This window comes from Medicago sativa, chromosome 2, assembly GCF_051527215.1.
Source record: "Medicago sativa cultivar Bolivia chromosome 2, Bolivia_mono, whole genome shotgun sequence".
In the NCBI taxonomy this organism is placed as follows: Eukaryota; Viridiplantae; Streptophyta; class Magnoliopsida; order Fabales; family Fabaceae; genus Medicago; species Medicago sativa.
In genome coordinates, this window is record NC_140750.1 from 37,639,923 (window position 1) to 37,667,662 (window position 27,740).

Sequence of the window (27,740 nt, forward strand, 5' to 3'; positions counted from 1 at the left end):
CACTTCATATGATCTACCCTATTTTCTCTCTAAGATATTACAATGAAAACTAAGAGAAAAGCTATAAAAAACTAACTAAGTTACTAAGACTAATATGAACTATATATATCTCTAATGAAATTCTAATAATATATAATATATCAAGCCCAAAATATCTAAATAATATCTAACATAATATCTAACATAATATCTAAATAATATCTAACATAATATCTAATGGAATAGTAAATATCTAAAAGAGAGGTAAACTTTTATTTTAAAGGGCTGAGTTTTTACACCTACGCTAATAGCGACATATACGCTATTAGCGAAGTAGGTCGGCCTAAATGGTGGCCAATGAGATTCTGCCACGTTGCTCCTTTTGCCCTGCTTCGCCCAAATCACGCTAATAGCGTGATTTTCTGGAGCTTTTACGCTAATAGCGTAATATACGCGAATAGCGTATTTCTTCAAACCCAGCTTCTGCTTCGCTCCAGGTACGCTAATGGCGTACCTCTCTGGACCAATTTCGCTAATAGCGTGGAACACGCTAATAGCGAATTCTTCAAAACCAGCTTTTGCTAATTTGCACTTTTTCATGATTTTTGGTCTTTGCTCAGTGTCTTGGGGTAAATTTCTGCATAAAAGGATAGAGTAAGATATATAAAGCGTAATAAGGCATTTAACGCTAATTTCTCGGCTTTTCCTTCAATAACTTGCAAAACAAGTAACAAAAAGTGCTTAAAATATAACACGAAATTAACACTTTTTAGCACTTATCAAACTCTCCCCAACTTAACTCTTTGTTTGTCCTCAAACAAAAGATCAAACAAGTAAATGACAAGACACAAGTACAAAAGGTTTTGAAAACTTTCTCAGACGAATGATTTAAAAGTGAATGCGCGGGCAAGTCTAAGTTTCCAACTAATCTAAAATTCTACTACCAACATGAGATGAGTCCTAAGTACAAAGTTCATGTCAAATATTTCAAGACAATAATATAATTATTCACGAACCACACCTAACACACTTCTTTGAAAGTAGATAAACAATTGAAAACATAAAAATGAGGGTTATGAACACACATCCGGCAATCAAGTTAACATTCCAATCAAGTTATGTGTCCATCCAAATATCATTTCAAAAGGCATGAAAACATGGATTAAAAGGTCTTTGAGGGTTATAACTTGGCTTGGCTACAAAAGAAATGTCATATGTGGGGCAATTGAAATCAAAAAGCCTATCAAAGTGAAACATTTCTTGTATCAACCATTAAAATCCACAATCTTTCCTACCAATCATCACAAACCCTTGGTGCTTAAACATGACAAACTTTGATCTTGACAACTTATTTTCTTTTTGGATTTTTCTTTCTTTTTCTCTTTTTCTTTTTCTTTTCATGTACACATTGTTTTTCTTTTCTTTTTATATTTACAACAACATGTTGTCTTGATCAAAGATAAAATTACACCATTATACTTGACAAAAGATTTACATCTACCTTCTCTCCCCAACTTGAATCAAAATACACCCTATTTGAATGTTCCCTTACTCTAAGGCAAAAGAGACAAATAAACATTGAAGGTTTAGGGTTCAATAATTAAAAACATATAAGAGTCTTAAAGTGTGTCAAAAATGAACTGGATATTGAAAAGTTTTAAAGGCAAATTCATCAAGCATTGTGCTTATGAATTGACAGTTCGTAATTGAGGACTCCGATTCATTTGGCTCAAGTGGGTTAGCAAATACTCGCTCTTCTCACAAAGTAGGCTATTTGTGGTCAAGTATGTTTCACTCATTAACAAAAAATGTGCCTTGATCACTTCCATGCCTTCACACAATTCAAAACAATTATTGGATTTAAAATAACACAATCGAGTTAAACAATGAATCTGGTCTCCTTGCATATGTACAAACACTTGAGGTTTCCTCACTTTTAGGCTAGAACTAAGTGGTTCACAAACAAACACATTATTGCGAAGAACTAAATGACATGAAATTTACACAAAGTACCCGTTCCATATTCGAGTAAAAACCTAGAAAAACTGGAAACTTGTACCTTGGCTTTGCGCTTTTGATCACAACTATGAATCATTACCAATCATCTGAGATTTGAAATTAAGCAAGAGTGATACAAAAGACTTCCACAATAATATGAAGTACTAAATTAACCAAAAGTGCTAACACATTATTTTAACAGTAAGAGAACTTACCAAGTTGGGTTGCCTCCCAACAAGCGCTTGTTTAACGTCGTTAGCTCGACGCCTTTTTCGTTAGGGTGGCCAAAATGAGACGGACAATACATCATCCTTTGTATTCCTTCTTTTCGGGAGGAATTCCATGAACTTAAGATACAGATGATGTGGAGTCCATGTCCTCCTTAACTTTGATTTGAACAAGGCGCAAATTTCATCAATGACCCGGTCTATTTCAGCCTTGCTCACTTTCTTCCCCCTTGCTTCCACTAAGTCTTCCTTGATTAGTAACCGTTCCTTTTTCTCTGTCACCTTCATTGCTTCTCCAATATCAACAGTTTTGTCCTCTTCAGTAAATGACTTTACTTGAGGAAGTTCGATTTCATGTGGTGCACCACATTCCTCTACTATTGCATCTTCCTCATTTTCATCAACACCTTCTTCAACAGTCTCTCCATTTTCCTCACACAGATTTGATGAATTTTCATGTTCTCCGTGATTGGATTGAATGTTGGCTTGGTTATCCATGATTTGAGCTTGAATCATCTCCAACTGAATTGATAAATTCCTCAATCTTTGGTTGGTATTTTGCATGTTTATCATGGATTGTTGCATGAAGATATTCAAAGTATTTTCCACATTGGTCATTGGTTCATCTTCAAAAGGATATTGCTGATGCTGTTGATATGGTTCATACTCGGGTGGAGTGTAGAAGTTGTTATAACCATGATCAGCCATGATTTTGTCTAGGAGATGATCTGAAATGGAAACAACTAACAAGAAACTTTTCTTTGTTTATCAAAGAGGGGTTAGTGGTAACAACTATTAAGTAAAGAAAAATATTTATGGAATATGTACGAATACTTAAAACAATAAATCAATCGTTCTATCTATGATATCTAAACACCAATCCCCGGCAACGGCGCCATTTTGATGAAGTAGCTTTGCATCAAAAACAAGATAAGTATTTGTATCGTCTCCACAGGGATTAGTGCGACATCACGGATATTTCAACATCAAATATCATTCTAAGTAAAAAGGGTGATTGTTTGTTTGAATATACAACTATGTTAACTAAATGCAAAAAGTAAAAGATGAGATTAATAAGGATTGAAACTTGTTAGGAGTAGCGTTTCTTAACCAAGCGTCACACATAAACTAATGATCCATACGAATTCTAGCTTTATAAACAACATTATCACAATCAATTCTAAACTATCCTTCGTGTCCAAAGCGATATAATTAATTCTAAGGTATCGTTTAAACATTCGTGTCCAAATCCCTTAAACGATAACAAAGTCGATCGAATAACCTAATCGACCGTGTCCAGCCTGATTAAGTATCCGAAAGCATTTAACTCTTGATTATGGTGATTATCACAAGATTAACAAACTTGTCAAGAATGATATAACCTAAGATATATTGCTACTCTAGCTCTAGATTCAAGAGTTTGTGTCCAAATCATCTTGAATCTCATTGAAAGCATTAACACAAGAATAACAACAATATTGAATATAAATTGCTAGAATCATATTTTGCAAGATCAAAAGATTACATGTTAGCAAGAATCAAGTACCTCTCATCCCAACAAAGAGTGTTTAGCTACACATCATCATGGAAGCCTTGCAAGGATGGATTGAAAAGGAAGGAACCATTACACTTGTGATGTCTCAACAAAGGAATAAGGATCCAACTTCCAAAATCACTCTCACTTCATATGATCTACCCTATTTTCTCTCTAAGATATTACAATGAAAACTAAGAGAAAAGCTATAAAAAACTAACTAAGTTACTAAGACTAATATGAACTATATATATCTCTAATGAAATTCTAATAATATATAATATATCAAGCCCAAAATATCTAAATAATATCTAACATAATATCTAACATAATATCTAAATAATATTTAACATAATATCTAATGGAATAGTAAATATCTAAAAGAGAGGTAAACTTTTATTTTAAAGGGCTGAGTTTTTACACCTACGCTAATAGCGACATATACGCTATTAGCGAAGTAGGTCGGCCTAAATGGTGGCCAATGAGATTCTGCCATGTTGCTCCTTTTGCCCTGCTTCGCCCAAATCACGCTAATAGCGTGATTTTCTGGAGGTTTTACGCTAATAGCGTAATATACGCGAATAGCGTATTTCTTCAAACCCAGCTTCTGCTTCGCTCCAGGTACGCTAATGGCGTACCTCTCTGGACCAATTTCGCTAATAGCGTGGAACACGCTAATAGCGAATTCTTCAAAACCAGCTTTTGCTAATTTGCACTTTTTCATGATTTTTGGTCTTTGCTCAGTGTCTTGGGGTAAATTTCTGCATAAAAGGATAGAGAAAGATATATAAAGCGTAATAAGGCATTTAACGCTAATTTCTCGGCTTTTCCTTCAATAACTTGCAAAACAAGTAACAAAAAGTGCTTAAAATATAACACGAAATTAACACTTTTTAGCACTTATCAAACTCTCCCCAACTTAACTCTTTGTTTGTCCTCAAACAAAAGATCAAACAAGTAAATGACAAGACACAAGTACAAAAGGTTTTGAAAACTTTCTCAGACGAATGATTTAAAAGTGAATGCGCGGGCAAGTCTAAGTTTCCAACTAATCTAAAATTCTACTACCAACATGAGATGAGTCCTAAGTACAAAGTTCATGTCAAATATTTCAAGACAATAATATAATTATTCACGAACCACACCTAACACACTTCTTTGAAAGTAGATAAACAATTGAAAACATAAAAATGAGGGTTATGAACACACATCCGGCAATCAAGTTAACATTCCAATCAAGTTATGTGTCCATCCAAATATCATTTCAAAAGGCATGAAAACATGGATCAAAAGGTCTTTGAGGGTTATAACTTGGCTTGGCTACAAAAGAAATGTCATATGTGGGGCAATTGAAATCAAAAAGCCTATCAAAGTGAAACATTTCTTGTATCAACCATTAAAATCCACAATCTTTCCTACCAATCATCACAAACCCTTGGTGCTTAAACATGACAAACTTTGATCTTGACAACTTATTTTCTTTTTGGATTTTTCTTTCTTTTTCTCTTTTTCTTTTTCTTTTCATGTACACATTGTTTTTCTTTTCTTTTTATATTTACAACAACATGTTGTCTTGATCAAAGATAAAATTACACCATTATACTTGACAAAAGATTTACATCTACCTTCTCTCCCCAACTTGAATCAAAATACACCCTATTTGAATGTTCCCTTACTCTAAGGCAAAAGAGACAAATAAACATTGAAGGTTTAGGGTTCAATAATTAAAAACATATAAGAGTCTTAAAGTGTGTCAAAAATGAACTGGATATTGAAAAGTTTTAAAGGCAAATTCATCAAGCATTGTGCTTATGAATTGACAGTTCGTAATTGAGGACTCCGATTCATTTGGCTCAAGTGGGTTAGCAAATACTCGCTCTTCTCACAAAGTAGGCTATTTGTGGTCAAGTATGTTTCACTCATTAACAAAAAATGTGCCTTGATCACTTCCATGCCTTCACACAATTCAAAACAATTATTGGATTTAAAATAACACAATCGAGTTAAACAATGAATCTGGTCTCCTTGCATATGTACAAACACTTGAGGTTTCCTCACTTTTAGGCTAGAACTAAGTGGTTCACAAACAAACACATTATTGCGAAGAACTAAATGACATGAAATTTACACAAAGTACCCGTTCCATATTCGAGTAAAAACCTAGAAAAACTGGAAACTTGTACCTTGGCTTTGCGCTTTTGATCACAACTATGAATCATTACCAATCATCTGAGATTTGAAATTAAGCAAGAGTGATACAAAAGACTTCCACAATAATATGAAGTACTAAATTAACCAAAAGTGCTAACACATTATTTTAACAGTAAGAGAACTTACCAAGTTGGGTTGCCTCCCAACAAGCGCTTGTTTAACGTCGTTAGCTCGACGCCTTTTTCGTTAGGGTGGCCAAAATGAGACGGACAATACATCATCCTTTGTATTCCTTCTTTTCGGGAGGAATTCCATGAACTTAAGATACAGATGATGTGGAGTCCATGTCCTCCTTAACTTTGATTTGAACAAGGCGCAAATTTCATCAATGACCCGGTCTATTTCAGCCTTGCTCACTTTCTTCCCCCTTGCTTCCACTAACTCTTCCTTGATTAGTAACCGTTCCTTTTTCTCTGTCACCTTCATTGCTTCTCCAATATCAACAGTTTTGTCCTCTTCAGTAAATGACTTTACTTGAGGAAGTTCGATTTCATGTGGTGCACCACATTCCTCTACTATTGCATCTTCCTCATTTTCATCAACACCTTCTTCAACAGTCTCTCCATTTTCCTCACACAGATTTGATGAATTTTCATGTTCTCCGTGATTGGATTGAATGTTGGCTTGGTTATCCATGATTTGAGCTTGAATCATCTCCAACTGAATTGATAAATTCCTCAATCTTTGGTTGGTATTTTGCATGTTTATCATGGATTGTTGCATGAAGATATTCAAAGTATTTTCCACATTGGTCATTGGTTCATCTTCAAAAGGATATTGCTGATGCTGTTGATATGGTTCATACTCGGGTGGAGTGTAGAAGTTGTTATAACCATGATCAGCCATGATTTTGTCTAGGAGATGATCTGAAATGGAAACAACTAACAAGAAACTTTTCTTTGTTTATCAAAGAGGGGTTAGTGGTAACAACTATTAAGTAAAGAAAAATATTTATGGAATATGTACGAATACTTAAAACAATAAATCAATCGTTCTATCTATGATATCTAAACACCAATCCCCGGCAACGGCGCCATTTTGATGAAGTAGCTTTGCATCAAAAACAAGATAAGTATTTGTATCGTCTCCACAGGGATTAGTGCGACATCACGGATATTTCAACATCAAATATCATTCTAAGTAAAAAGGGTGATTGTTTGTTTGAATATACAACTATGTTAACTAAATGCAAAAAGTAAAAGATGAGATTAATAAGGATTGAAACTTGTTAGGAGTAGCGTTTCTTAACCAAGCGTCACACATAAACTAATGATCCATACGAATTCTAGCTTTATAAACAACATTATCACAATCAATTCTAAACTATCCTTCGTGTCCAAAGCGATATAATTAATTCTAAGGTATCGTTTAAACATTCGTGTCCAAATCCCTTAAACGATAACAAAGTCGATCGAATAACCTAATCGACCGTGTCCAGCCTGATTAAGTATCCGAAAGCATTTAACTCTTGATTATGGTGATTATCACAAGATTAACAAACTTGTCAAGAATGATATAACCTAAGATATATTGCTACTCTAGCTCTAGATTCAAGAGTTTGTGTCCAAATCATCTTGAATCTCATTGAAAGCATTAACACAAGAATAACAACAATATTGAATATAAATTGCTAGAATCATATTTTGCAAGATCAAAAGATTACATGTTAGCAAGAATCAAGTACCTCTCATCCCAACAAAGAGTGTTTAGCTACACATCATCATGGAAGCCTTGCAAGGATGGATTGAAAAGGAAGGAACCATTACACTTGTGATGTCTCAACAAAGGAATAAGGATCCAACTTCCAAAATCACTCTCACTTCATATGATCTACCCTATTTTCTCTCTAAGATATTACAATGAAAACTAAGAGAAAAGCTATAAAAAACTAACTAAGTTACTAAGACTAATATGAACTATATATATCTCTAATGAAATTCTAATAATATATAATATATCAAGCCCAAAATATCTAAATAATATCTAACATAATATCTAACATAATATCTAAATAATATCTAACATAATATCTAATGGAATAGTAAATATCTAAAAGAGAGGTAAACTTTTATTTTAAAGGGCTGAGTTTTTACACCTACGCTAATAGCGACATATACGCTATTAGCGAAGTAGGTCGGCCTAAATGGTGGCCAATGAGATTCTGCCACGTTGCTCCTTTTGCCCTGCTTCGCCCAAATCACGCTAATAGCGTGATTTTCTGGAGCTTTTACGCTAATAGCGTAATATACGCGAATAGCGTATTTCTTCAAACCCAGCTTCTGCTTCGCTCCAGGTACGCTAATGGCGTACCTCTCTGGACCAATTTCGCTAATAGCGTGGAACACGCTAATAGCGAATTCTTCAAAACCAGCTTTTGCTAATTTGCACTTTTTCATGATTTTTGGTCTTTGCTCAGTGTCTTGGGGTAAATTTCTGCATAAAAGGATAGAGTAAGATATATAAAGCGTAATAAGGCATTTAACGCTAATTTCTCGGCTTTTCCTTCAATAACTTGCAAAACAAGTAACAAAAAGTGCTTAAAATATAACACGAAATTAACACTTTTTAGCACTTATCAAACTCTCCCCAACTTAACTCTTTGTTTGTCCTCAAACAAAAGATCAAACAAGTAAATGACAAGACACAAGTACAAAAGGTTTTGAAAACTTTCTCAGACGAATGATTTAAAAGTGAATGCGCGGGCAAGTCTAAGTTTCCAACTAATCTAAAATTCTACTACCAACATGAGATGAGTCCTAAGTACAAAGTTCATGTCAAATATTTCAAGACAATAATATAATTATTCACGAACCACACCTAACACACTTCTTTGAAAGTAGATAAACAATTGAAAACATAAAAATGAGGGTTATGAACACACATCCGGCAATCAAGTTAACATTCCAATCAAGTTATGTGTCCATCCAAATATCATTTCAAAAGGCATGAAAACATGGATCAAAAGGTCTTTGAGGGTTATAACTTGGCTTGGCTACAAAAGAAATGTCATATGTGGGGCAATTGAAATCAAAAAGCCTATCAAAGTGAAACATTTCTTGTATCAACCATTAAAATCCACAATCTTTCCTACCAATCATCACAAACCCTTGGTGCTTAAACATGACAAACTTTGATCTTGACAACTTATTTTCTTTTTGGATTTTTCTTTCTTTTTCTCTTTTCCTTTTTCTTTTCATGTACACATTGTTTTTCTTTTCTTTTTATATTTACAACAACATGTTGTCTTGATCAAAGATAAAATTACACCATTATACTTGACAAAAGATTTACATCTACCTTCTCTCCCCAACTTGAATCAAAATACACCCTATTTGAATGTTCCCTTACTCTAAGGCAAAAGAGACAAATAAACATTGAAGGTTTAGGGTTCAATAATTAAAAACATATAAGAGTCTTAAAGTGTGTCAAAAATGAACTGGATATTGAAAAGTTTTAAAGGCAAATTCATCAAGCATTGTGCTTATGAATTGACAGTTCGTAATTGAGGACTCCGATTCATTTGGCTCAAGTGGGTTAGCAAATACTCGCTCTTCTCACAAAGTAGGCTATTTGTGGTCAAGTATGTTTCACTCATTAACAAAAAATGTGCCTTGATCACTTCCATGCCTTCACACAATTCAAAACAATTATTGGATTTAAAATAACACAATCGAGTTAAACAATGAATCTGGTCTCCTTGCATATGTACAAACACTTGAGGTTTCCTCACTTTTAGGCTAGAACTAAGTGGTTCACAAACAAACACATTATTGCGAAGAACTAAATGACATGAAATTTACACAAAGTACCCGTTCCATATTCGAGTAAAAACCTAGAAAAACTGGAAACTTGTACCTTGGCTTTGCGCTTTTGATCACAACTATGAATCATTACCAATCATCTGAGATTTGAAATTAAGCAAGAGTGATACAAAAGACTTCCACAATAATATGAAGTACTAAATTAACCAAAAGTGCTAACACATTATTTTAACAGTAAGAGAACTTACCAAGTTGGGTTGCCTCCCAACAAGCGCTTGTTTAACGTCGTTAGCTCGACGCCTTTTTCGTTAGGGTGGCCAAAATGAGACGGACAATACATCATCCTTTGTATTCCTTCTTTTCGGGAGGAATTCCATGAACTTAAGATACAGATGATGTGGAGTCCATGTCCTCCTTAACTTTGATTTGAACAAGGCGCAAATTTCATCAATGACCCGGTCTATTTCAGCCTTGCTCACTTTCTTCCCCCTTGCTTCCACTAAGTCTTCCTTGATTAGTAACCGTTCCTTTTTCTCTGTCACCTTCATTGCTTCTCCAATATCAACAGTTTTGTCCTCTTCAGTAAATGACTTTACTTGAGGAAGTTCGATTTCATGTGGTGCACCACATTCCTCTACTATTGCATCTTCCTCATTTTCATCAACACCTTCTTCAACAGTCTCTCCATTTTCCTCACACAGATTTGATGAATTTTCATGTTCTCCGTGATTGGATTGAATGTTGGCTTGGTTATCCATGATTTGAGCTTGAATCATCTCCAACTGAATTGATAAATTCCTCAATCTTTGGTTGTTATTTTGCATGTTTATCATGGATTGTTGCATGAAGATATTCAAAGTATTTTCCACATTGGTCATTGGTTCATCTTCAAAAGGATATTGCTGATGCTGTTGATATGGTTCATACTCGGGTGGAGTGTAGAAGTTGTTATAACCATGATCAGCCATGATTTTGTCTAGGAGATGATCTGAAATGGAAACAACTAACAAGAAACTTTTCTTTGTTTATCAAAGAGGGGTTAGTGGTAACAACTATTAAGTAAAGAAAAATATTTACGGAATATGTACGAATACTTAAAACAATAAATCAATCGTTCTATCTATGATATCTAAACACCAATCCCCGGCAACGGCGCCATTTTGATGAAGTAGTTTTGCATCAAAAACAAGATAAGTATTTGTATCGTCTCCACAGGGATTAGTGCGACATCACGGATATTTCAACATCAAATATCATTCTAAGTAAAAAGGGTGATTGTTTGTTTGAATATACAACTATGTTAACTAAATGCAAAAAGTAAAAGATGAGATTAATAAGGATTGAAACTTGTTAGGAGTAGCGTTTCTTAACCAAGCGTCACACATAAACTAATGATCCATACGAATTCTAGCTTTATAAACAACATTATCACAATCAATTCTAAACTATCCTTCGTGTCCAAAGCGATATAATTAATTCTAAGGTATCGTTTAAACATTCGTGTCCAAATCCCTTAAACGATAACAAAGTCGATCGAATAACCTAATCGACCGTGTCCAGCCTGATTAAGTATCCGAAAGCATTTAACTCTTGATTATGGTGATTATCACAAGATTAACAAACTTGTCAAGAATGATATAACCTAAGATATATTGCTACTCTAGCTCTAGATTCAAGAGTTTGTGTCCAAATCATCTTGAATCTCATTGAAAGCATTAACACAAGAATAACAACAATATTGAATATAAATTGCTAGAATCATATTTTGCAAGATCAAAAGATTACATGTTAGTAAGAATCAAGTACCTCTCATCCCAACAAAGAGTGTTTAGCTACACATCATCATGGAAGCCTTGCAAGGATGGATTGAAAAGGAAGGAACCATTACACTTGTGATGTCTCAACAAAGGAATAAGGATCCAACTTCCAAAATCACTCTCACTTCATATGATCTACCCTATTTTCTCTCTAAGATATTACAATGAAAACTAAGAGAAAAGCTATAAAAAACTAACTAAGTTACTAAGACTAATATGAACTATATATATCTCTAATGAAATTCTAATAATATATAATATATCAAGCCCAAAATATCTAAATAATATCTAACATAATATCTAACATAATATCTAAATAATATTTAACATAATATCTAATGGAATAGTAAATATCTAAAAGAGAGGTAAACTTTTATTTTAAAGGGCTGAGTTTTTACACCTACGCTAATAGCGACATATACGCTATTAGCGAAGTAGGTCGGCCTAAATGGTGGCCAATGAGATTCTGCCATGTTGCTCCTTTTGCCCTGCTTCGCCCAAATCACGCTAATAGCGTGATTTTCTGGAGCTTTTACGCTAATAGCGTAATATACGCGAATAGCGTATTTCTTCAAACCCAGCTTCTGCTTCGCTCCAGGTACGCTAATGGCGTACCTCTCTGGACCAATTTCGCTAATAGCGTGGAACACGCTAATAGCGAATTCTTCAAAACCAGCTTTTGCTAATTTGCACTTTTTCATGATTTTTGGTCTTTGCTCAGTGTCTTGGGGTAAATTTCTGCATAAAAGGATAGAGAAAGATATATAAAGCGTAATAAGGCATTTAACGCTAATTTCTCGGCTTTTCCTTCAATAACTTGCAAAACAAGTAACAAAAAGTGCTTAAAATATAACACAAAATTAACACTTTTTAGCACTTATCAATAACTTTTATCCTCCTCTAATCATTCTTTTTAAGTTAATTGAATTAAACAACTCCCTAGCAGAACAATACTCTTTACTACTATTATTACTTCGATAGACTGTGCACTTGCAGTTTGGCCTATCAAGTTTTTGGCGCCGTTGCCAGGGAGTTAACTAATTTAATTAACTTTTCTTTAGTGATTAGATTTCTCTCTATTTCTATTTTTAACTTTTTATTTTTCTGTTATCGTTAACTTCTTGGGTTCTCAACCTTTTATGCGAAGAACTAGAAATCGAGCGGTATTCATACCCGAGATCGAAAGATTCTTACATAGAAGGAGGAGAGTGGCATAAAATAATACCCATGGCTAATCGCACTCTCAAAGAGTATGCAACGCCGTCTACGGCTGAGCCACAAGCTATTATTGTGTACCCAACGGTTGAGGATGACAATTTCAAAATTAAGCCTGCCCTACTTAACTTGGTGCTGCAAAACCAATTTTCGGGATCCCCCACCGAGGATCCCAATCTTCACATCTCCGTTTTCCTACGAATTAGTGGAACCATGAAGGAGAACCAAGAGGCCGAAAGACTTCATCTCTTTCCCTTTTCCTTAAGGGATAGAGCTAGCGCTTAGTTCCATTCCCTCGAAGTCGGTTCCATTACTTCATGGGATCAAATGAGGCAAGCATTCCTTGCCCGATTCTTTCCCCCATCCAAAACTGCTAAACTTAGGGACCGAATTACTCAGTTCAATCAAAGAGATGGAGAATCTCTCTACGATGCATGGGAGCGTTTCAAAGAAATGCTTAGACTTTGTCCCCACCATGGTCTAGAGAGTTGGCTCATAGTCCACACCTTTTATAATGGCCTATTTTATACCACTAAGATGTCTGTTGATGCAGCTGCAGGTGGAGCTCTAATGAACAAGAACTACACGGAGGCATACGCCTTAATTGAAGACATTGCTCAGAATCATTACAAATGGACCGACGAGAGAGCCATCACTAGTTCTTCAGCCTCCAAAAAGGAGGCAGGTATGTACGAAGTCTCTAACTATGATTACCTTGCTTCCAAAATTGATGCATTAACGGAGAAATTTGAAAAATTCAACGTTAGTGCCATCAATTCTGCTTCTACTCCTTCTTCTTGTGAAATCTGTGGTATAACTGGCCATGTAGGTGTTGATTGCCAACTAGGTAGTGCTATTAATGGTGTTGAGCAAATGAATTATGCTCAATACAACCAAGGGATGAGACAAAATCAAAATTTTTACAAAAATCAAAATCCCTATGGACAAGTAGCACCACCTGGTTACGCAAACAACCAGAGATTCGGTCAGAAATCCAATTTGGAAATTTTGTTGGAAAATTCTATTGCCAACCAAAATAAACAACTTCAAGAACTTAAAAACCAAACCGGATTTCTGAACTATTCTCTTTCCAAACTCAATACCAAGGTTGATTCTATCTCTACTCATTCTAAAATGCTTGAAACACAAATCTCCCAAATAGCCCAACAAGTGTCCACCCTTTCTCAAGCACCAGGAGTCTTTCATGGTCAAACCAAAGCCAACCCTAAAGCTCATGTTAATGTCATATCTTTTGAGGGTAGTAAGTTAGGAGATACTATTGCTAAGGTTCACAACCTCGAGAAAGAAAATGTCAAGCTTTTAGGTGAGAAAACTGTGATAGAAAGTGAGAAACCGCTTGATAAGACCCAAGCTCCTTCCCCGTTAAATATTGCTAAGCTTAAATTAAAGGGTCAATTCAATAAGTTTGTCAACATTCTTAAAAGAATTTGCATTAAAATCCCCTTTGCGGAAGCTTTGTCTAGGATGCCTCTATATGCCAAGTTTTTAAAGGAAATTTTTTCAAAGAAAAGGGCTATAGAGCATAGTGAGACAATAGCTTTGGCTAAGGACACTAGTGCAATCATCCAAAAGACACCCCCTAAAGTTAGAGATCCAGGTAGTTTTGCCATACCTTGTATGATTGGAAGTGAGACCGTTGACAATGCCTTGTGTGACTTAGGAGCTAGCGTTAGTTTGTTACCTTTGTCCCTCTTTAAACGGATGGGAATAGGAGAGTTGAAACCTACCGAGATAGAATTGAAGTTAGCTGATCGTTCTACCATGAAACCAATAGGATTTGTTGAGGACATACCTGTTAAAATAGAAAGGATATACATCCCGACTGATTTTATAGTCATTGACATTAAAGAGGACGAAAACGTCCCTATAATCCTAGGTAGACCTTTCCTAGCCACTGCAGGAGCTCTTATAGATGTTAAACTTGGTATGATTGTCTTTCAAGTGAGTGATACAATGGTAGGATTTGAGTTGGAAAACGTTATGAAAGGTTCTGCTCTTTACTCTTGTTGCATGCTTAAAGATCATGTTGTGAAAGAACGTTTTATAGCGTCATCTACATAATACGATATCTTTGATCCATTCTAAGAACCCTTTCTAACCGTCAAGCTAATGACACTAAAAGAGCGCTTCGTGGGAGGCAACCCACGCATTTATTTGCTTTATTTTGTTTGTTTTCCTTTGTTTTAAGTGTTTTGTAGGTAATTGTCCGAGTGTGATTCAAGAAAAGTTTAAAAATTTTGAAGCCCCTATGTCCAGAAGGTTGGCACGGCCCGTGCTAAGGCTGGCACGGCCGTGCCAGATGTTCAAGCCAAAACCAATGCAAAACTCCAGTAAGTTGGCACGGCCCGTGCCAATAGGTGGCACGGCCGTGCCCGATTTCTAGCCTACTATAACACAAAAATTTCTTTCCTTCTTCCTTATTCTCAAACACAACCCTCTTTCATCTTTCAAACTTCTCTCTAAACCTCCATAACCACCTAATTTCAAACCTTCATATCTCCCTCAAAACTTCACCAATCCACTCAATTCTTTCACCAATCAATCATAAACTTCATCCCAAACACAAACCACCAATCAAAAACAACTCTCATCCATTCAAATCCATAATTCATCAAACCCCTATCTCCATAAACCCTAACCCAAAAACCACAAAATCTTGACCAATCTCTACATCTAAACCCAAAAGCCTTCCTAAAACATCAACCCCAACCCTAAACCAACTTTTTCCACACAAACTCTTCCCAACCCTAACCTTCACCCAAAACTCAAGGTCAACCCAAGGTCAAGGTTCAATGGCTTCAAGGAGAAGTGGCAAGGAGCCAGCAATCTCTTCTGGAGGACCTCCACAAAAGAAAAGAGCACCGGCTAAGAATCATGGCATCACCTTCAAGGATAGCAACCAAAAAGAAAGGTATAAAGTTCTTATCACTAAACTTTTGCATCCTTGTAGGTACCCTGATTGTCATACTATGAATGTCTTAGAGATTAGGGACAATGCTTTTGAATTGCTGCATAGATTAGGATGGGGTGAGATGCTTATACCTATGAGGGGATATGAGAATTTTACTTATGAGTTTTTAAGTTCTATTCAATTCAAGAAAGATAAGTTGAATTTAGATGACCCCCCGATCATAGAGTCTCCTTCCGGCTTTTGAATATTGATTACGAGATATCCCTTGAAAACTTTTGCAATGAAATGGGCTTCGCAAATACGGGGTTCATACATGACTCTTGGAATCAAGCTCTAAAGCCGGACGACTATGACCCTGCTAGCTTTTGGAAATGCATTACCGGTTTAAATCAATATGTTTCACGTTCCAATAAGGCTAGTAACATTCACAGCCCTGTCCTTAGGTACCTTCAAAGGGTAATGGCTTGTACCATTTGGGGTAGGTAGGAAATAGGAACATGTAGGACAGATGAACTCTTTATGCTTTGGGATATGCTTCATAATAATCCTGTGAATACTTGTTTTTACATGCTTGACTACCTTGCCTCAATAGGAACTAAGCCTAATCTTGTAGCTGACATAGTGGTCGGGGGGGTTATCACATTCATTGCTAGGAAGTTTGGAGTAAGTGAGGAAGAGGGGATAAATCAAATTGAGGGCAACAATAGGCTTAACATAGAAACACTAATCTCTATGAAATTCATTACACATCGACCACCCATGCAATATGCCCTTAAACTCAATGTACCTATTCTATTTTTGCTTCCAAACCCATCTCGGACTAACACCGAGGTGGAGGAAAATTTGTTGTATGTTGATAATGAACAGGTCATTAAGCACCATGATGAAGGAGAAGGTGCAAACTTGCACCATGAGGGAGAGCACCATGACCATGAAGTCGGAGAGCTAAATGACGATCAAAGATGGGCATGGATGCGAACCGAGGTCGAGAGGATAAGCACCGAGCAACAAAGGCAAGGTGTAGAACTTTTAAGGCTAAGAAATGAAGTCCAAAGGGGTAACCGCTTGTCGGAAGAAAACAATCAAATGTTCCGAAGGATGATGCACCAATTCAATCTCCAAGGTCCTCCCTATGGACCTCAATGAGAAAATGTGAGCTTTCCTCTTCCTCTCTTCCCTCCTCTCTTCTCTCTTTCTCCTACAGTCTCTATCTATCTCTTCTACTCCTTCTTCTTCTACTTTTCTTTCTTCTTCTTCTCTTTTAATTTTCTTTTCTTTTGAATCATTGAGGACAATGGTTCCCCTATGTGTGTGTGTGTGTGGGGGGGGGGGGGGGGGGGGGGGGGGGGGCTAATAAATTGTCTAGAGTCGTAGTGTTTCCAAACTCCCTTGAACTTTATTCTTTTGTTTTGTTTTTATAGCAAAAGGCATGATTAGTAGCCTGTTTTTAATGTAAAATATGGCATAAAATTTTTTTGTTTTGTCTCTTCTTTAAAGGTTGTTTCTTGTACATGAAAGTGGGTTCTTGTGTTTCTTGTGTTCTTGCTATACCTATATCTTGTCTTTGTGAAAATTCTCCAATGAGAAAAGCACCCGGTTGCAATCTTTGAGCAAATGTATGAGTAGGTATTTTAAGGTGACGTTCTATCTTTAATGTTAACTTAGACCCTTTAAAGTCTTTAGAGTAAAAGTAGTATAAGTTTGTGTGGGAAATTAATCAATTGTGCCTTATTGTTATATTCTTAATTGTTAAAGTTAAATGGGGAGGGAGAATGGCACCAACATGTGGGGGAAAGGACAATCCCTAACTTCCTAATTGTGGTGGTGACTCCCTAATTTGAACTTAAAGAAAATAAATTCATCAATGCTAGGGGAAAGGACAATTACATCCAAAAATACTTCCTACGCGGAGATGAAATAAAAGAAAATTTTGCAGCGCTGCTTAGGGTGATTTTGAATCTAGGGGGAAAGGACAATTACATCCAAAATGACTTCCTATGAGGATAGATAGCCCCTAAGTATCTGCAGCCCTTTGTGCTTAATTGTTAATTTAATTCAATTTTAACTTAAATTCCCATCACTCTTATATGAAATGAAGAAAGGACTTTTCTCGGTTACTTTAGCATTAAGGATAGAACATGTTCCTCATAATATCTGTCTTATACAGGAGCAAGAAAAAGGTTGGACTACACACACACACTCACTTGAGACTTGATGTTGAGTTGAATAGGTTCACGAGGAATGTTTGAAATTATGATTAGTGTACTTGAAACAAAACCTTCAAAGAGACTTGTGTTTTCAATTGCATTGCCATAATTAATCCTTTTAGTTGCTGCTATGTCTATTACCTTTTGCTTGAGGACAAGCAAAGATTCAAGTATGGGGGAGTTTGATGAGTCATTAATTAGACTATTTTAATGCTTTATTTAGTTTAGTTTTATAAAGATTTGATTTTATTTTATTGCATATTTATTTCCTTTTTGAATATTTTACTTCAAATTGCTTTTTATTATATTTTAGGAACGAATATATGGTGGAAGGTGTCTTGGAGCAAAAGAAAGAGGACTGGAGCAAATACGGTGCAGAATTATGAAAATACAGTGCAAAAATATGTTCCCACCAAGTCAGAAGCTTGTGCCAACATGTCTTTTACTGCTTTTCTTCAAGCCCAAGTTACTCCGTTGCAGCTTTACTATTTTGCCCTTATAGTTGCTTAGTTTCTAAGTCGATTGTAAAGCTATAAATAGAGTAGCATTCCATCATAAACAATTCACCTTTGCTTAGAATATTTTCAGCATTATTTCAATAAAAGTCTTTATTTTCCTTTACCTTCTTCCTTGCAATTTACTTTATTGTTTTCTCTCTTCTTCCCCCATGTCTATGATGAACATGAGTGAGTAGACTTTCTTTGTCTTGGGATTGTTGGATAAGTCTAATGACGTAATCCGAATCAATCCAAGCCTTAAACCTTAATTATATGTTACCTTAATTTCTTATCTAAATTCACCGTTTTAACATGAATTAATTATTATCAAACTGTGGAAGCGAACGCGGAGGGTTTGATAGTGGTTAATTCATCATCACAAATATCAATTCATAAAGCGAACGCGGAGCTTTGATATTCGAACAAGTGAATTTAGACAAGGTTTGTGAAACATGAGAATAGTCTAGCAAACCTTGGGACACATAAAGTTTCGATCTTCAAGGGTCCCAAAGGCAATCACCCATGAGAATAGGTGTGGTTGTTGGAGGGATACACTCACTGACTTCGAGAGAAGCTTTGATATGCTAAAGAGAAACTTGTCCTTAGAAATTAAGAATAAAGTAGAATTATAAAGTTTAAGGCTTGATTGTGAAGGATTCGTTGTTATGACGAACCAATGATCCCAAGGCTCTTTATTATTATTGTTATTTACCTTCAGCAACTAAACCTCTCTTTTTATAACTTTTCTCCTCCTCTAATCATTCTTTTTAAGTTAATTGAATTAAACAACTCCCTAGCGGAACGATACTCTTTACTACTATTATTACTTCGATAGACCGTGCACTTGCGGTTTGGCCTATCAGTTTCAACTCTCCTATCCCCATCCTTTTAAAGAGGGACAAAGGTAATAAACTAACACTAGCTCCTAAGTCACACAAGGCTTTGTCAACGGTCTCACTTCCAATCATACAAGGTATGGCAAAACTACCTGGATCGCTAAGCTTAGGGAATGTCTTTTGGATAATTGCACTAGTATCCTTAGCTAAAGCTATTGTCTCATTATGCTCTATAGCCCTTTTCTTTGAAAAAATTTCCTTTAAAAACTTGGCATATAGAGGCATCCTAGACAAAGCTTCCGCAAAGGGGATCTTAATGCAAATTTTCTTGAGGATGTTGACAAATTTATTAAATTGACCCTCCAAGTTGAGCTTAGTAAGTTTAAAAGGGGAGGGAGCTTAGGTCTTATCAAGTGGTTTCTCAGTTTTCTCACCTAAAATCTTGACACTTTCTTTCTCAATGTTTTGAACCTTAGCAATAGTATCTCCTAACTTACTACCCTCAATGGAAATGACATTAACATGAGCTTTAGGGTTGGCTTCAGTTTGACCAGGAAAGACTCCCGGTGCTTGAGAAAGAGTGGATACTTGTTGGGCTATTTGGGAGATTTGTGTTTCAAGCATTTTAGAATGAGTAGAGATAAAATCAACCTTGGTATTGAGTTTGGAAAGAGAATCGTTCAGAAATCCGGTTTGGTTTTTAAGTTCTTGAAGTTGTTTATTTTGGTTGGCAATAGAATTTTCCAACAAAATTTCCAAATTAGATTTTTGAGCGACTCTTTGGTTGATTGCATAGCTGGGTGGTGCTACTTGTCCATAGGGATTTTGATTTTCATAAAAATTTTGGTTTTGTCTCATCCCTTGGTTGTATTGAGCGTAGTTCATTTGCTCAACACCATTAATAGCACTACCTAGTTGGCAATCAACGCTTACATGACCAGTTATACCACAGATTTCTCAAAAAGAGGATGCAGGGGTAGAAGAGATAGCACTGACATTGAATTTTTCAAATTTTTGGGTAAGTGCATCAATTTTAGCAGCAAGGTGATCATAGTTAGAGACTTCGTACATACCTGCCTCCTTTTTGGAGGATGAAGAACTAGTGATGGATCTCTCGACGGTCCACTTGTAATGATTTTGAGCCATATCTTCAATCAAGGCGTATGCCTCCGTGTAGTTCTTGTTCATTAGAGCTCCACCTGCAGCTGCATCAACAGACATCTTAGTGGTATAAGACAAGCCATTATAAAAGGTGTGGACTATGAGCCACTTCTCTAGGCCATGGTGGGGACAAAGTCTTAGCATTTCCTTGAAACGCTCCCACGCCTCATAGAGAGATTCCCCATCTTTTTGATTGAACCGAGTAATTTGGTCCCTTAGTTTAGCAGTTTTGGATGGGGGAAAGAACGGGGCAAGGAATGCTTGCCTCATCTGATCCCATGAAGTAATGGAACGACTTCGAGGGAATGGAACCAAGCTCTAGCTCTATCCCTTAAGGAAAAGGGAAAGAGATGAAGTCTTACGGCCTCTTGGTTCTCCTTCATGGTTCCACTAATTCGTAGGAAAACAGAGATGTGAAGATTGGGATCCTCGGTGGGGGATCCCGAAAATTGGTTTTGCTGCACCAAGTTAAGTTGGGCAGGCTTGATTTCGAAATTGTCATCCTCAACTGTTGGGTACACAATAATAGCTTGTGGCTCAGCCGTAGACGGTGTTGCATACTCTTTGAGAGTGCGATTAGCCATGGCGGTATTATTTCGTGCCACTCTCCTCCTTCTATGTAAAAACCTTTCGATCTCGGGTATGAGTACCACTCGATTTCTAGTTCTTCGCATAAAAGGTTGAGAACCCAAGAAGTTTATGATAACAGAAAGAAAAGAATAAAAGAAAAATAAAAGAAGAAAATAAAAAGAAAAAGAATTCTAATCAAAAAGAAAAAGTTAATTAAATTAGTTAACTCCCCGGCAGCGGCGCCAAAAACTTGATAAGCCAAACCGCAAGTGCACGGTCTATCGAAGTAGTAATAAAAAGAGTATCGTTCTGACAGGGAGTTATGAATTCAATTAACTTCCAACAACGATTAGAAAAGAGTTTTGAGAATAAAGTTGGGATTTTTAATTATAAGAAAATAACGATAATAAAATAAAAGAGCCTTGGGATCAGTGGTTCGTCATAACAACAAGTCCTTCACTAGCCAAGACTTTAACTTCTAATTTCATGTTTTACACCTTAATTTCTAAAGACCGGTTTCCCTTAGCCCCTCACCTTTCCGATCAAGTCCGGTGAGAGTTTACCCCAAGCAACCAAGCCTATTTCGCTGACACTATTACTAGAAGAAGCTTTTAGGATTGAAACTACACATGTCTCAAGAATTGCAAAGACTATTTTGCTGCCTTTGCAATTCTTATCTAGATTCACTTGTTCCAATATCAAAGCTCTGCTTTCGCATTATGAATTGATATTTGAGATGATGGATTAACAATTATCAAACCCTCCACTTTCGTTTCCACAGTTTGATAATGGTTAATTCATGTTAAAACGGTGAATCTAGATTAGAAATTACGGTTACATGAAATTAGGGTTAAAGCTTGGTTCGATTAGGATTATGTCATTAGACTTATCCAACAATCCCAAGACAAGAAGAGTCTACTCACTAACGTTCATTGTAGACATAGAGAAGAAGGAGAAGAAGAAGAATATAAAATAAAGTAAAAGTGAACTTTTATTCCAAGAACAAAAGATGAATATTTGTGATGGAGAACTACTCTATTTATAGCTTAAATTCGACTTAAAATCTAAGCAATTACAAGGGCTTTTCGGTAAAACTACAACAGAGTAACTTGGGGCCTAAGCAAAAGCAGCAAAAAGCACTTCTGTGAGGTGGCACGGCCGTGTCACATGTTGGCACGGGTCGTGCCAAGCTTCTGACTTGGGGGCTTTATATTTTTGTTTCGAATCTTCGTATTTTCGCTCCAAATCAGCTCCAGACTCCTTTCTTTTGCTCCAAGACACCTTCCATCCAATATTCATTCCTGAAATATAAAAATATGCAATTGAAGTAAAAAGATTCAAAAAGGAAATAATATTGCAATAAAATAAATTCAAATCTAAATAAAACTAAACTAAATAATATATAAAAATAGACTAAATAATGACTCATCAATTGTAAGACTGTATTTTGAGTTATAATTATTAATTCCTAAAAGGAATTAGGGTGTTATAATGTAATTACAATAAAAGAAGACAATCTAAATAATATAATTTATTATTTTATATCATTTCATTAACAAAATTTAAGAGTACAAATCTATAACTACATGGTTTGTGAAATTAGAAAAGGAAAACTTAAAAAAAACAATTCAACTGTAGGGTGCCAACCCAACAAGTAAATGACATATCATTAAATATTTTATTGCACACAATATTTCGTAGATCTTTTTCTAGTCCGATAAATCATTCTTCATTGCATGGTATTTGTCAATTCTCTTTGTTCTTGCACTCCAAGGATCTTCTTTAGCATCAAAACGAACACAATCACATTTGTATCTAACACACTTTGCAACTCGAGGAAGCACACACTTAATTTGATTTTCACATTCAGTGTCAATATGACATTGAAAATGTGCTGTAATAAAATAAAAATAATAATGTTACGAGGGTATAGAACGTTTAGGTAAGAACTAAAGAAAGAAAAAAAACTTAAATGAATGAACAAAGGTTTACCTTCAACGTTCATTACAACAAGAAATAGAGAAAGAAAGTGGACAATAACATAAATAAACTTCATAAGTTTACCCATATATTTCCCCCCTTGCATATAACAAGTAGAAAACACTTAACAATATATAAAACTTAATCATTCTTTACACAGATTAAATAGTTTTTAGCACACTTATTAAAATGTCTCTTAACTACATTGAACTGTATATTTTGTTCCTTTAATACACCTAGTAAGGAGATCGCATAAAAAAATCAATTATAAGAAATAATATTTTTTTATCAATTCATGATAGATAAAGGAATATCACAAAAGAGTAATAATACTGTTGCAACATGTGGCACCCTCTAACGTGGAAGTACTTAAATATTTAGTATAATATAAAAGTACAAAATTTATCACAAAAAAAAAAATTTGGATTAAACTTAATCAAAATTCGAAATACTTCATTTAACATGGAATAAATCCCTAATTTTTTGTCATATTCTACGGAATTGACTCTAAAATAACTTGGATATAAATTGATCCACACATTGCTTTACTTATTAAAAACGTAAATAATATATCTATCTTTAACACTTAAATGTGATATTCCACCCCTTGCATGTAACAAGTAGAAAACATTTAACAATATATAAAGGTCAATCATTCTTTACACATATTAAATAGTTTTCAGCACGTTTATTAAAATGTATTTTAACTACATTGAATTGTTTATTTTGTCCCTTTAATACACTTAGTAAGGAGATCGCATAAAAAAAAATCAATTATAAGAAATAATTTTTTTTTATCAGTTCATGATAGATAATGGAAGATCACAAAAGAGTAATAATGGTGTTGCAACATGTGCACCCTCTAACGTGAAAATACTTAAATATTTAGTATAATATCAAAGTACAGAATTTATCACAAAATAAAAATTTGGATTAAACTTAATCAAAATTCGAAATACTTCATTTAACATGGACTAAATCCCCAATTTTTTGTCATATTCTACAGAGTGGACTCTAAAATAACTTGGATATAACTTGATCCACACATTGTTTTAATTATAAAAAACGTAAATAAAAGATCTATCTTTAACACTTAAATGTGATAACATGTTATTTTTCTGTATTATTAGTTTATTTTTAAGTAATAATTTTTTTCTTTTATTAATGTTTTATTTTGGATAATTACAAAAAGTTTCCTTTTGAATTTAAACTTTTTTTTGTGATAAATAAAAATTAAGATAAATACTTAATTATTTAGTATAATATCAAAGAAGAAGATGAACACTAATATGCACGACACTTTTTTTCGTTGAATTTGCACGAAGGTCATATGATCTGGATTTCTTAATTTTTTTTGAAGCAAAATGACCCATTAAATTATGATGCACTTTTGCAAAAAGAAATCATAGATTAAGTATCCTATGGTGGTGAATTGTGCATCTCCAAATCATATACTGAGTGTATTTTGCTTGTCTAATACTACCAGTGTTCATCTTCTTCTTTTTTACTAAAGATAGTATTTATCTCATCTTATTTTATTATTAATGCTTTAGAATTTGTAATAAAAAGGCATGTAGGCAGTTGCTGTGGAGTATTTGGTGTTTTGACATTGTTTTTACAAAGTAAATTGCATGTTAATTGTTTGTGGTGTTTGTCGTGTGGGAAGGATGTCGTGCTGTATAGCACGGCTCTAATAAATTTAAACTTTTTGGATGCTAATAAAACACTTAGCTAGGGTTTCCAACACCTAGCATGTGCGTTGTTTACACGATTGGTCGCCAGCATAAACCAATTCACAATCTAACTTGTGTAATTCATTTTGTTTATCAATCATAATGTGATCAGTTTTGGCTTCAAATGTTTCAATTGGTTTACTTTTTGGTTCCATAGTCAATCATGACAATTGGTTTACTTTTGGTTTGAAAGTCCCAAGAACAACTCATCATAAATAATTACTTTCATGTCATCACTTTTGGCTTGAGTTATTACAATTGGTTTACTTTTTGGTTCCAAATCTAATCAACATTGATTAGGAACTACACCCTCCGGTCACTAATATAAGCAAAAATCCATTTTTTAGATACATTCAATTAATGATGTATGTGGTCTTTATTATATGTCACATACATCGTTAATTGAATGTATCTAAAAAGTGAATTTTTGCTTATATTAGTGACCGGAGGGTGTATGTTCTTTGGGGTTTCACCACCGCACACCTCCAATTTTACTGTGACGTATGACTACGCTCTTAAACATTCTGGTGACTTGGTTGGGTAAACGTTGTGAATCAAAACCGTGACGATGCTTCTAATGTAGCAAAATCTGGTTCTTGTTACTACCACACCATCAAACCTATCAATAGTATAGGTCATGTGAAATAAGAAAAGTAAAGAAAACAAAGAGTGAAAGAGAGTGAGGGTCGAAGGTAAACACGTGAGATAGAGTATTTCATAAAAATTGGTTTTGTGAGTTAAACGTGTGTTGATAAGTTGTCCACATGAACAAAATAAGTGTGGAGAGATGGAATAAAATGGGATAGCTAAAAAAATCAAATCAAAATGATTAAAAAGGGTTTTTGATTAGTTGAATCATGAATGTAATGACATCAAAGACGTTGTAAGACATCCCAACCAGGTTGGCACGTCTCAGAACCTCTAATCATATGTCAAACACTCATATATTATTAAAAAGGGAGAAACTAATAAATATCGAAGGGGGTGGGGAGACAAGGTCAGAGGTCGTTGGACGACACATGTACGGTGTCAGATGCATGGCGGGCGTGCTCCAGTAAGGCAGGGTGCACTGTTGATAGCGTATTCCCTTAGGCAATGTGCCTTGGTCCGATAGACGTTTGGTCCACTTGTCAGCATTGAATTGACTTTCTAGCCGGTCCAGAACAATCATCAATATCAAACCTGATTCAACTGTTCACAAACGATTTTAACTAACGCACTCGCAAAATATTTTGAAATTGTAAAAAGCTATTCACTCCCCCCCAACCCCACCTCTAGCAAACTTCATGTATCATCATATAGACTAAAAAGCATCAAGATCCTAGTCTCTTCACTAACGGTTAACTATCAGAAGAGTTGATATGACGAACAAATAGCCTAAGGGGGATTACAATAGAGCTCCTATTTTTTATGGTGAAAATTATGACTATTGGAAAGAGTGTATGAATGTTTGCATTCGATTAGTCAATATGGATGTTTTGGATGTCGTCGTCAATGGGAAATTTGAACCGCAAGTCGATGTTGAAGGTTTCATGCAAATCAAGCCTAAAGCTGATTGGATGGTTGATGATAAGAAAAAGGTCCAATACGATTTCAGAGCGAGGAATATACTCATTTCTGTCATTGGCATAAACGAGTATCCCTTGGTCTCACATTGTTAGACCGTTAAGGAAATGTGGGAAGCCTTGGAAACCCTCCATGCAGGTACCGAGGATGTTAAGCAATCAAAATTCAATACCCTAATCCAACTATATGAGCTATTTCAGATGGACAATGGTGAAACCATCTCCTCCATGCAAATTCGGTTCACTCACATTGTTAACAAATTAAAAAAAAAAGGAAAAGACATCTCAAACCAAGATTATACTAACAAGGTTTTAAGTTGCATGACTAGAGATTGGCAGCCCAAAGTCACCGCTATAAAAGAATATTAAAACCTTAACACTCTTTGAATCACCACTTTTTTGGGAAACTTAAAGAGCATGAACACAAAATCTAAGGTTGAAAACTTGTGAGGAAGATATCAACAAGAAGGAAAATAAGTCCATTGCATTGAAAGTCTCCTTGTCCGTGGCAAATTCTTTGGTTCAAGATGAAAGTGACTCTGTGTGAATTGTATCATTCAAGCCCTTGGCTTGTTATGATCCTTTAAAAAGTGTCATTTGATACGATTCAATCATAATTTGATTTGTATCGCTTTGATAGGATACAGAGATTTGGCTGATTGATGCGTATCAATATTCTTTGATTTGTATCAATCTTCATCTGGGATCTTATGATATGATTCAAACCCATTCCTTTGCAAGTTTGAATCAATTCAATCATCATCTGGAAATTGTCTAAATTGTATCAATCTTCATGATGTTCAGATTTGATCATTTTACCCTAATTGAATCCCATCAAGCTATTGTGATTGTATCATTACGTTATTATTTTTTTTTGACTAAAATCAGCTTTTCACTCACAATATAGTCTTACCCACACACTTTTTCTTATTCAAACAATTTGCAAATAGACTCTTAAATCTTCAAACTCTCTCTCTCTCTCTCTCTCTCTACATCTACTTTAGATTAAACATTTTTTTTCTAAGATCTTTGTATAGTATGAGGTATAGATTTTTAGGGTGTTATACGACTCGTAAGATTTGTTTCTCTTAAGGGTCTTGGTGGTGGATCAAGGACTTGAAGAAAAGAAGGAACTTTTCACCTACAAAGGGTTGTTGGGGGAAGTTTCTCAACTACACAAAGATTCAAGGGGATCAGAGCTTCAGACATAGCAAAGACGAATTTAGGTTTGGTTTGAGATAGTTTAGTTTTGCAATTTGAATGTGTGTATTGATTGTTGAATTTTATCACAAGATTAAATATTAAACTTCTTAATTCATATTTGAATCTTTTTTTACCATCATTGCCTTACCTTCATCATCATTATCAAACACGATTCAGTAGTCACATATGATTTTAACCCACGCTTTCGCAAAATATTTTGAAATCTAAAAAGCCCCCCCCCCCCCCCCCCCCCCCCCCCCCCCCCGCTCCCTCTCTAGCACGCTTTCTGCATCGTCATATAGACTAAAAAGTGG

The 27,740-nt window shown here is 35.2% G+C and overlaps 3 protein-coding genes, 1 long non-coding RNA gene and 2 other non-coding genes across 6 annotated transcripts; 1 reads left to right on the forward strand and 5 right to left on the reverse strand.

Annotated features, from left to right (window-relative positions):
* Positions 1-229: 229 nt before the first annotated feature.
* Positions 230-2,812, reverse strand: LOC146946673 (uncharacterized). The gene is made up of 2 exons (XM_085744614.1): positions 2,193-2,812; positions 230-616 (listed from the first exon to the last, which is right to left on the reverse strand). Exon 1 carries the CDS (start codon positions 2,787-2,789, stop codon positions 2,253-2,255), a length of 537 nt encoding a protein of 178 aa, XP_085600740.1. The 5' UTR covers positions 2,790-2,812; the 3' UTR covers positions 230-616; positions 2,193-2,252.
* A 1,465-nt stretch (positions 2,813-4,277) lies between these two features.
* On the reverse strand, positions 4,278-6,695 carry LOC146946674 (uncharacterized). The gene is made up of 2 exons (XM_085748920.1): positions 6,076-6,695; positions 4,278-4,499 (listed from the first exon to the last, which is right to left on the reverse strand). The coding sequence occupies exon 1, from the start codon at positions 6,670-6,672 to the stop codon at positions 6,136-6,138; it is 537 nt and encodes a 178-aa protein (XP_085605046.1). The 5' UTR covers positions 6,673-6,695; the 3' UTR covers positions 4,278-4,499; positions 6,076-6,135.
* Positions 6,696-7,995: 1,300 nt separating this feature from the next.
* Positions 7,996-10,543, reverse strand: LOC146946675 (uncharacterized). The gene is made up of 2 exons (XM_085744615.1): positions 9,959-10,543; positions 7,996-8,382 (listed from the first exon to the last, which is right to left on the reverse strand). The coding sequence occupies exon 1, from the start codon at positions 10,541-10,543 to the stop codon at positions 10,019-10,021; it is 525 nt and encodes a 174-aa protein (XP_085600741.1). The 3' UTR covers positions 7,996-8,382; positions 9,959-10,018.
* Positions 10,544-13,117: 2,574 nt separating this feature from the next.
* On the reverse strand, positions 13,118-13,224 carry LOC146946676 (small nucleolar RNA R71). The gene has a single exon (XR_015029449.1). It is a non-coding gene; the product is annotated as a small nucleolar RNA R71 (small nucleolar RNA).
* Positions 13,225-20,490: 7,266 nt separating this feature from the next.
* LOC146946677 (small nucleolar RNA R71) lies at positions 20,491-20,597 on the forward strand. The gene has a single exon (XR_015029413.1). It is a non-coding gene; the product is annotated as a small nucleolar RNA R71 (small nucleolar RNA).
* Positions 20,598-22,467: 1,870 nt separating this feature from the next.
* Positions 22,468-23,031, reverse strand: LOC146946678 (uncharacterized). Its single transcript, XR_015026792.1, has 2 exons — positions 22,938-23,031; positions 22,468-22,839 (listed from the first exon to the last, which is right to left on the reverse strand). It is a non-coding gene; the product is annotated as an uncharacterized LOC146946678 (long non-coding RNA).
* Between the last annotated feature and the right edge of the window lie 4,709 nt (positions 23,032-27,740).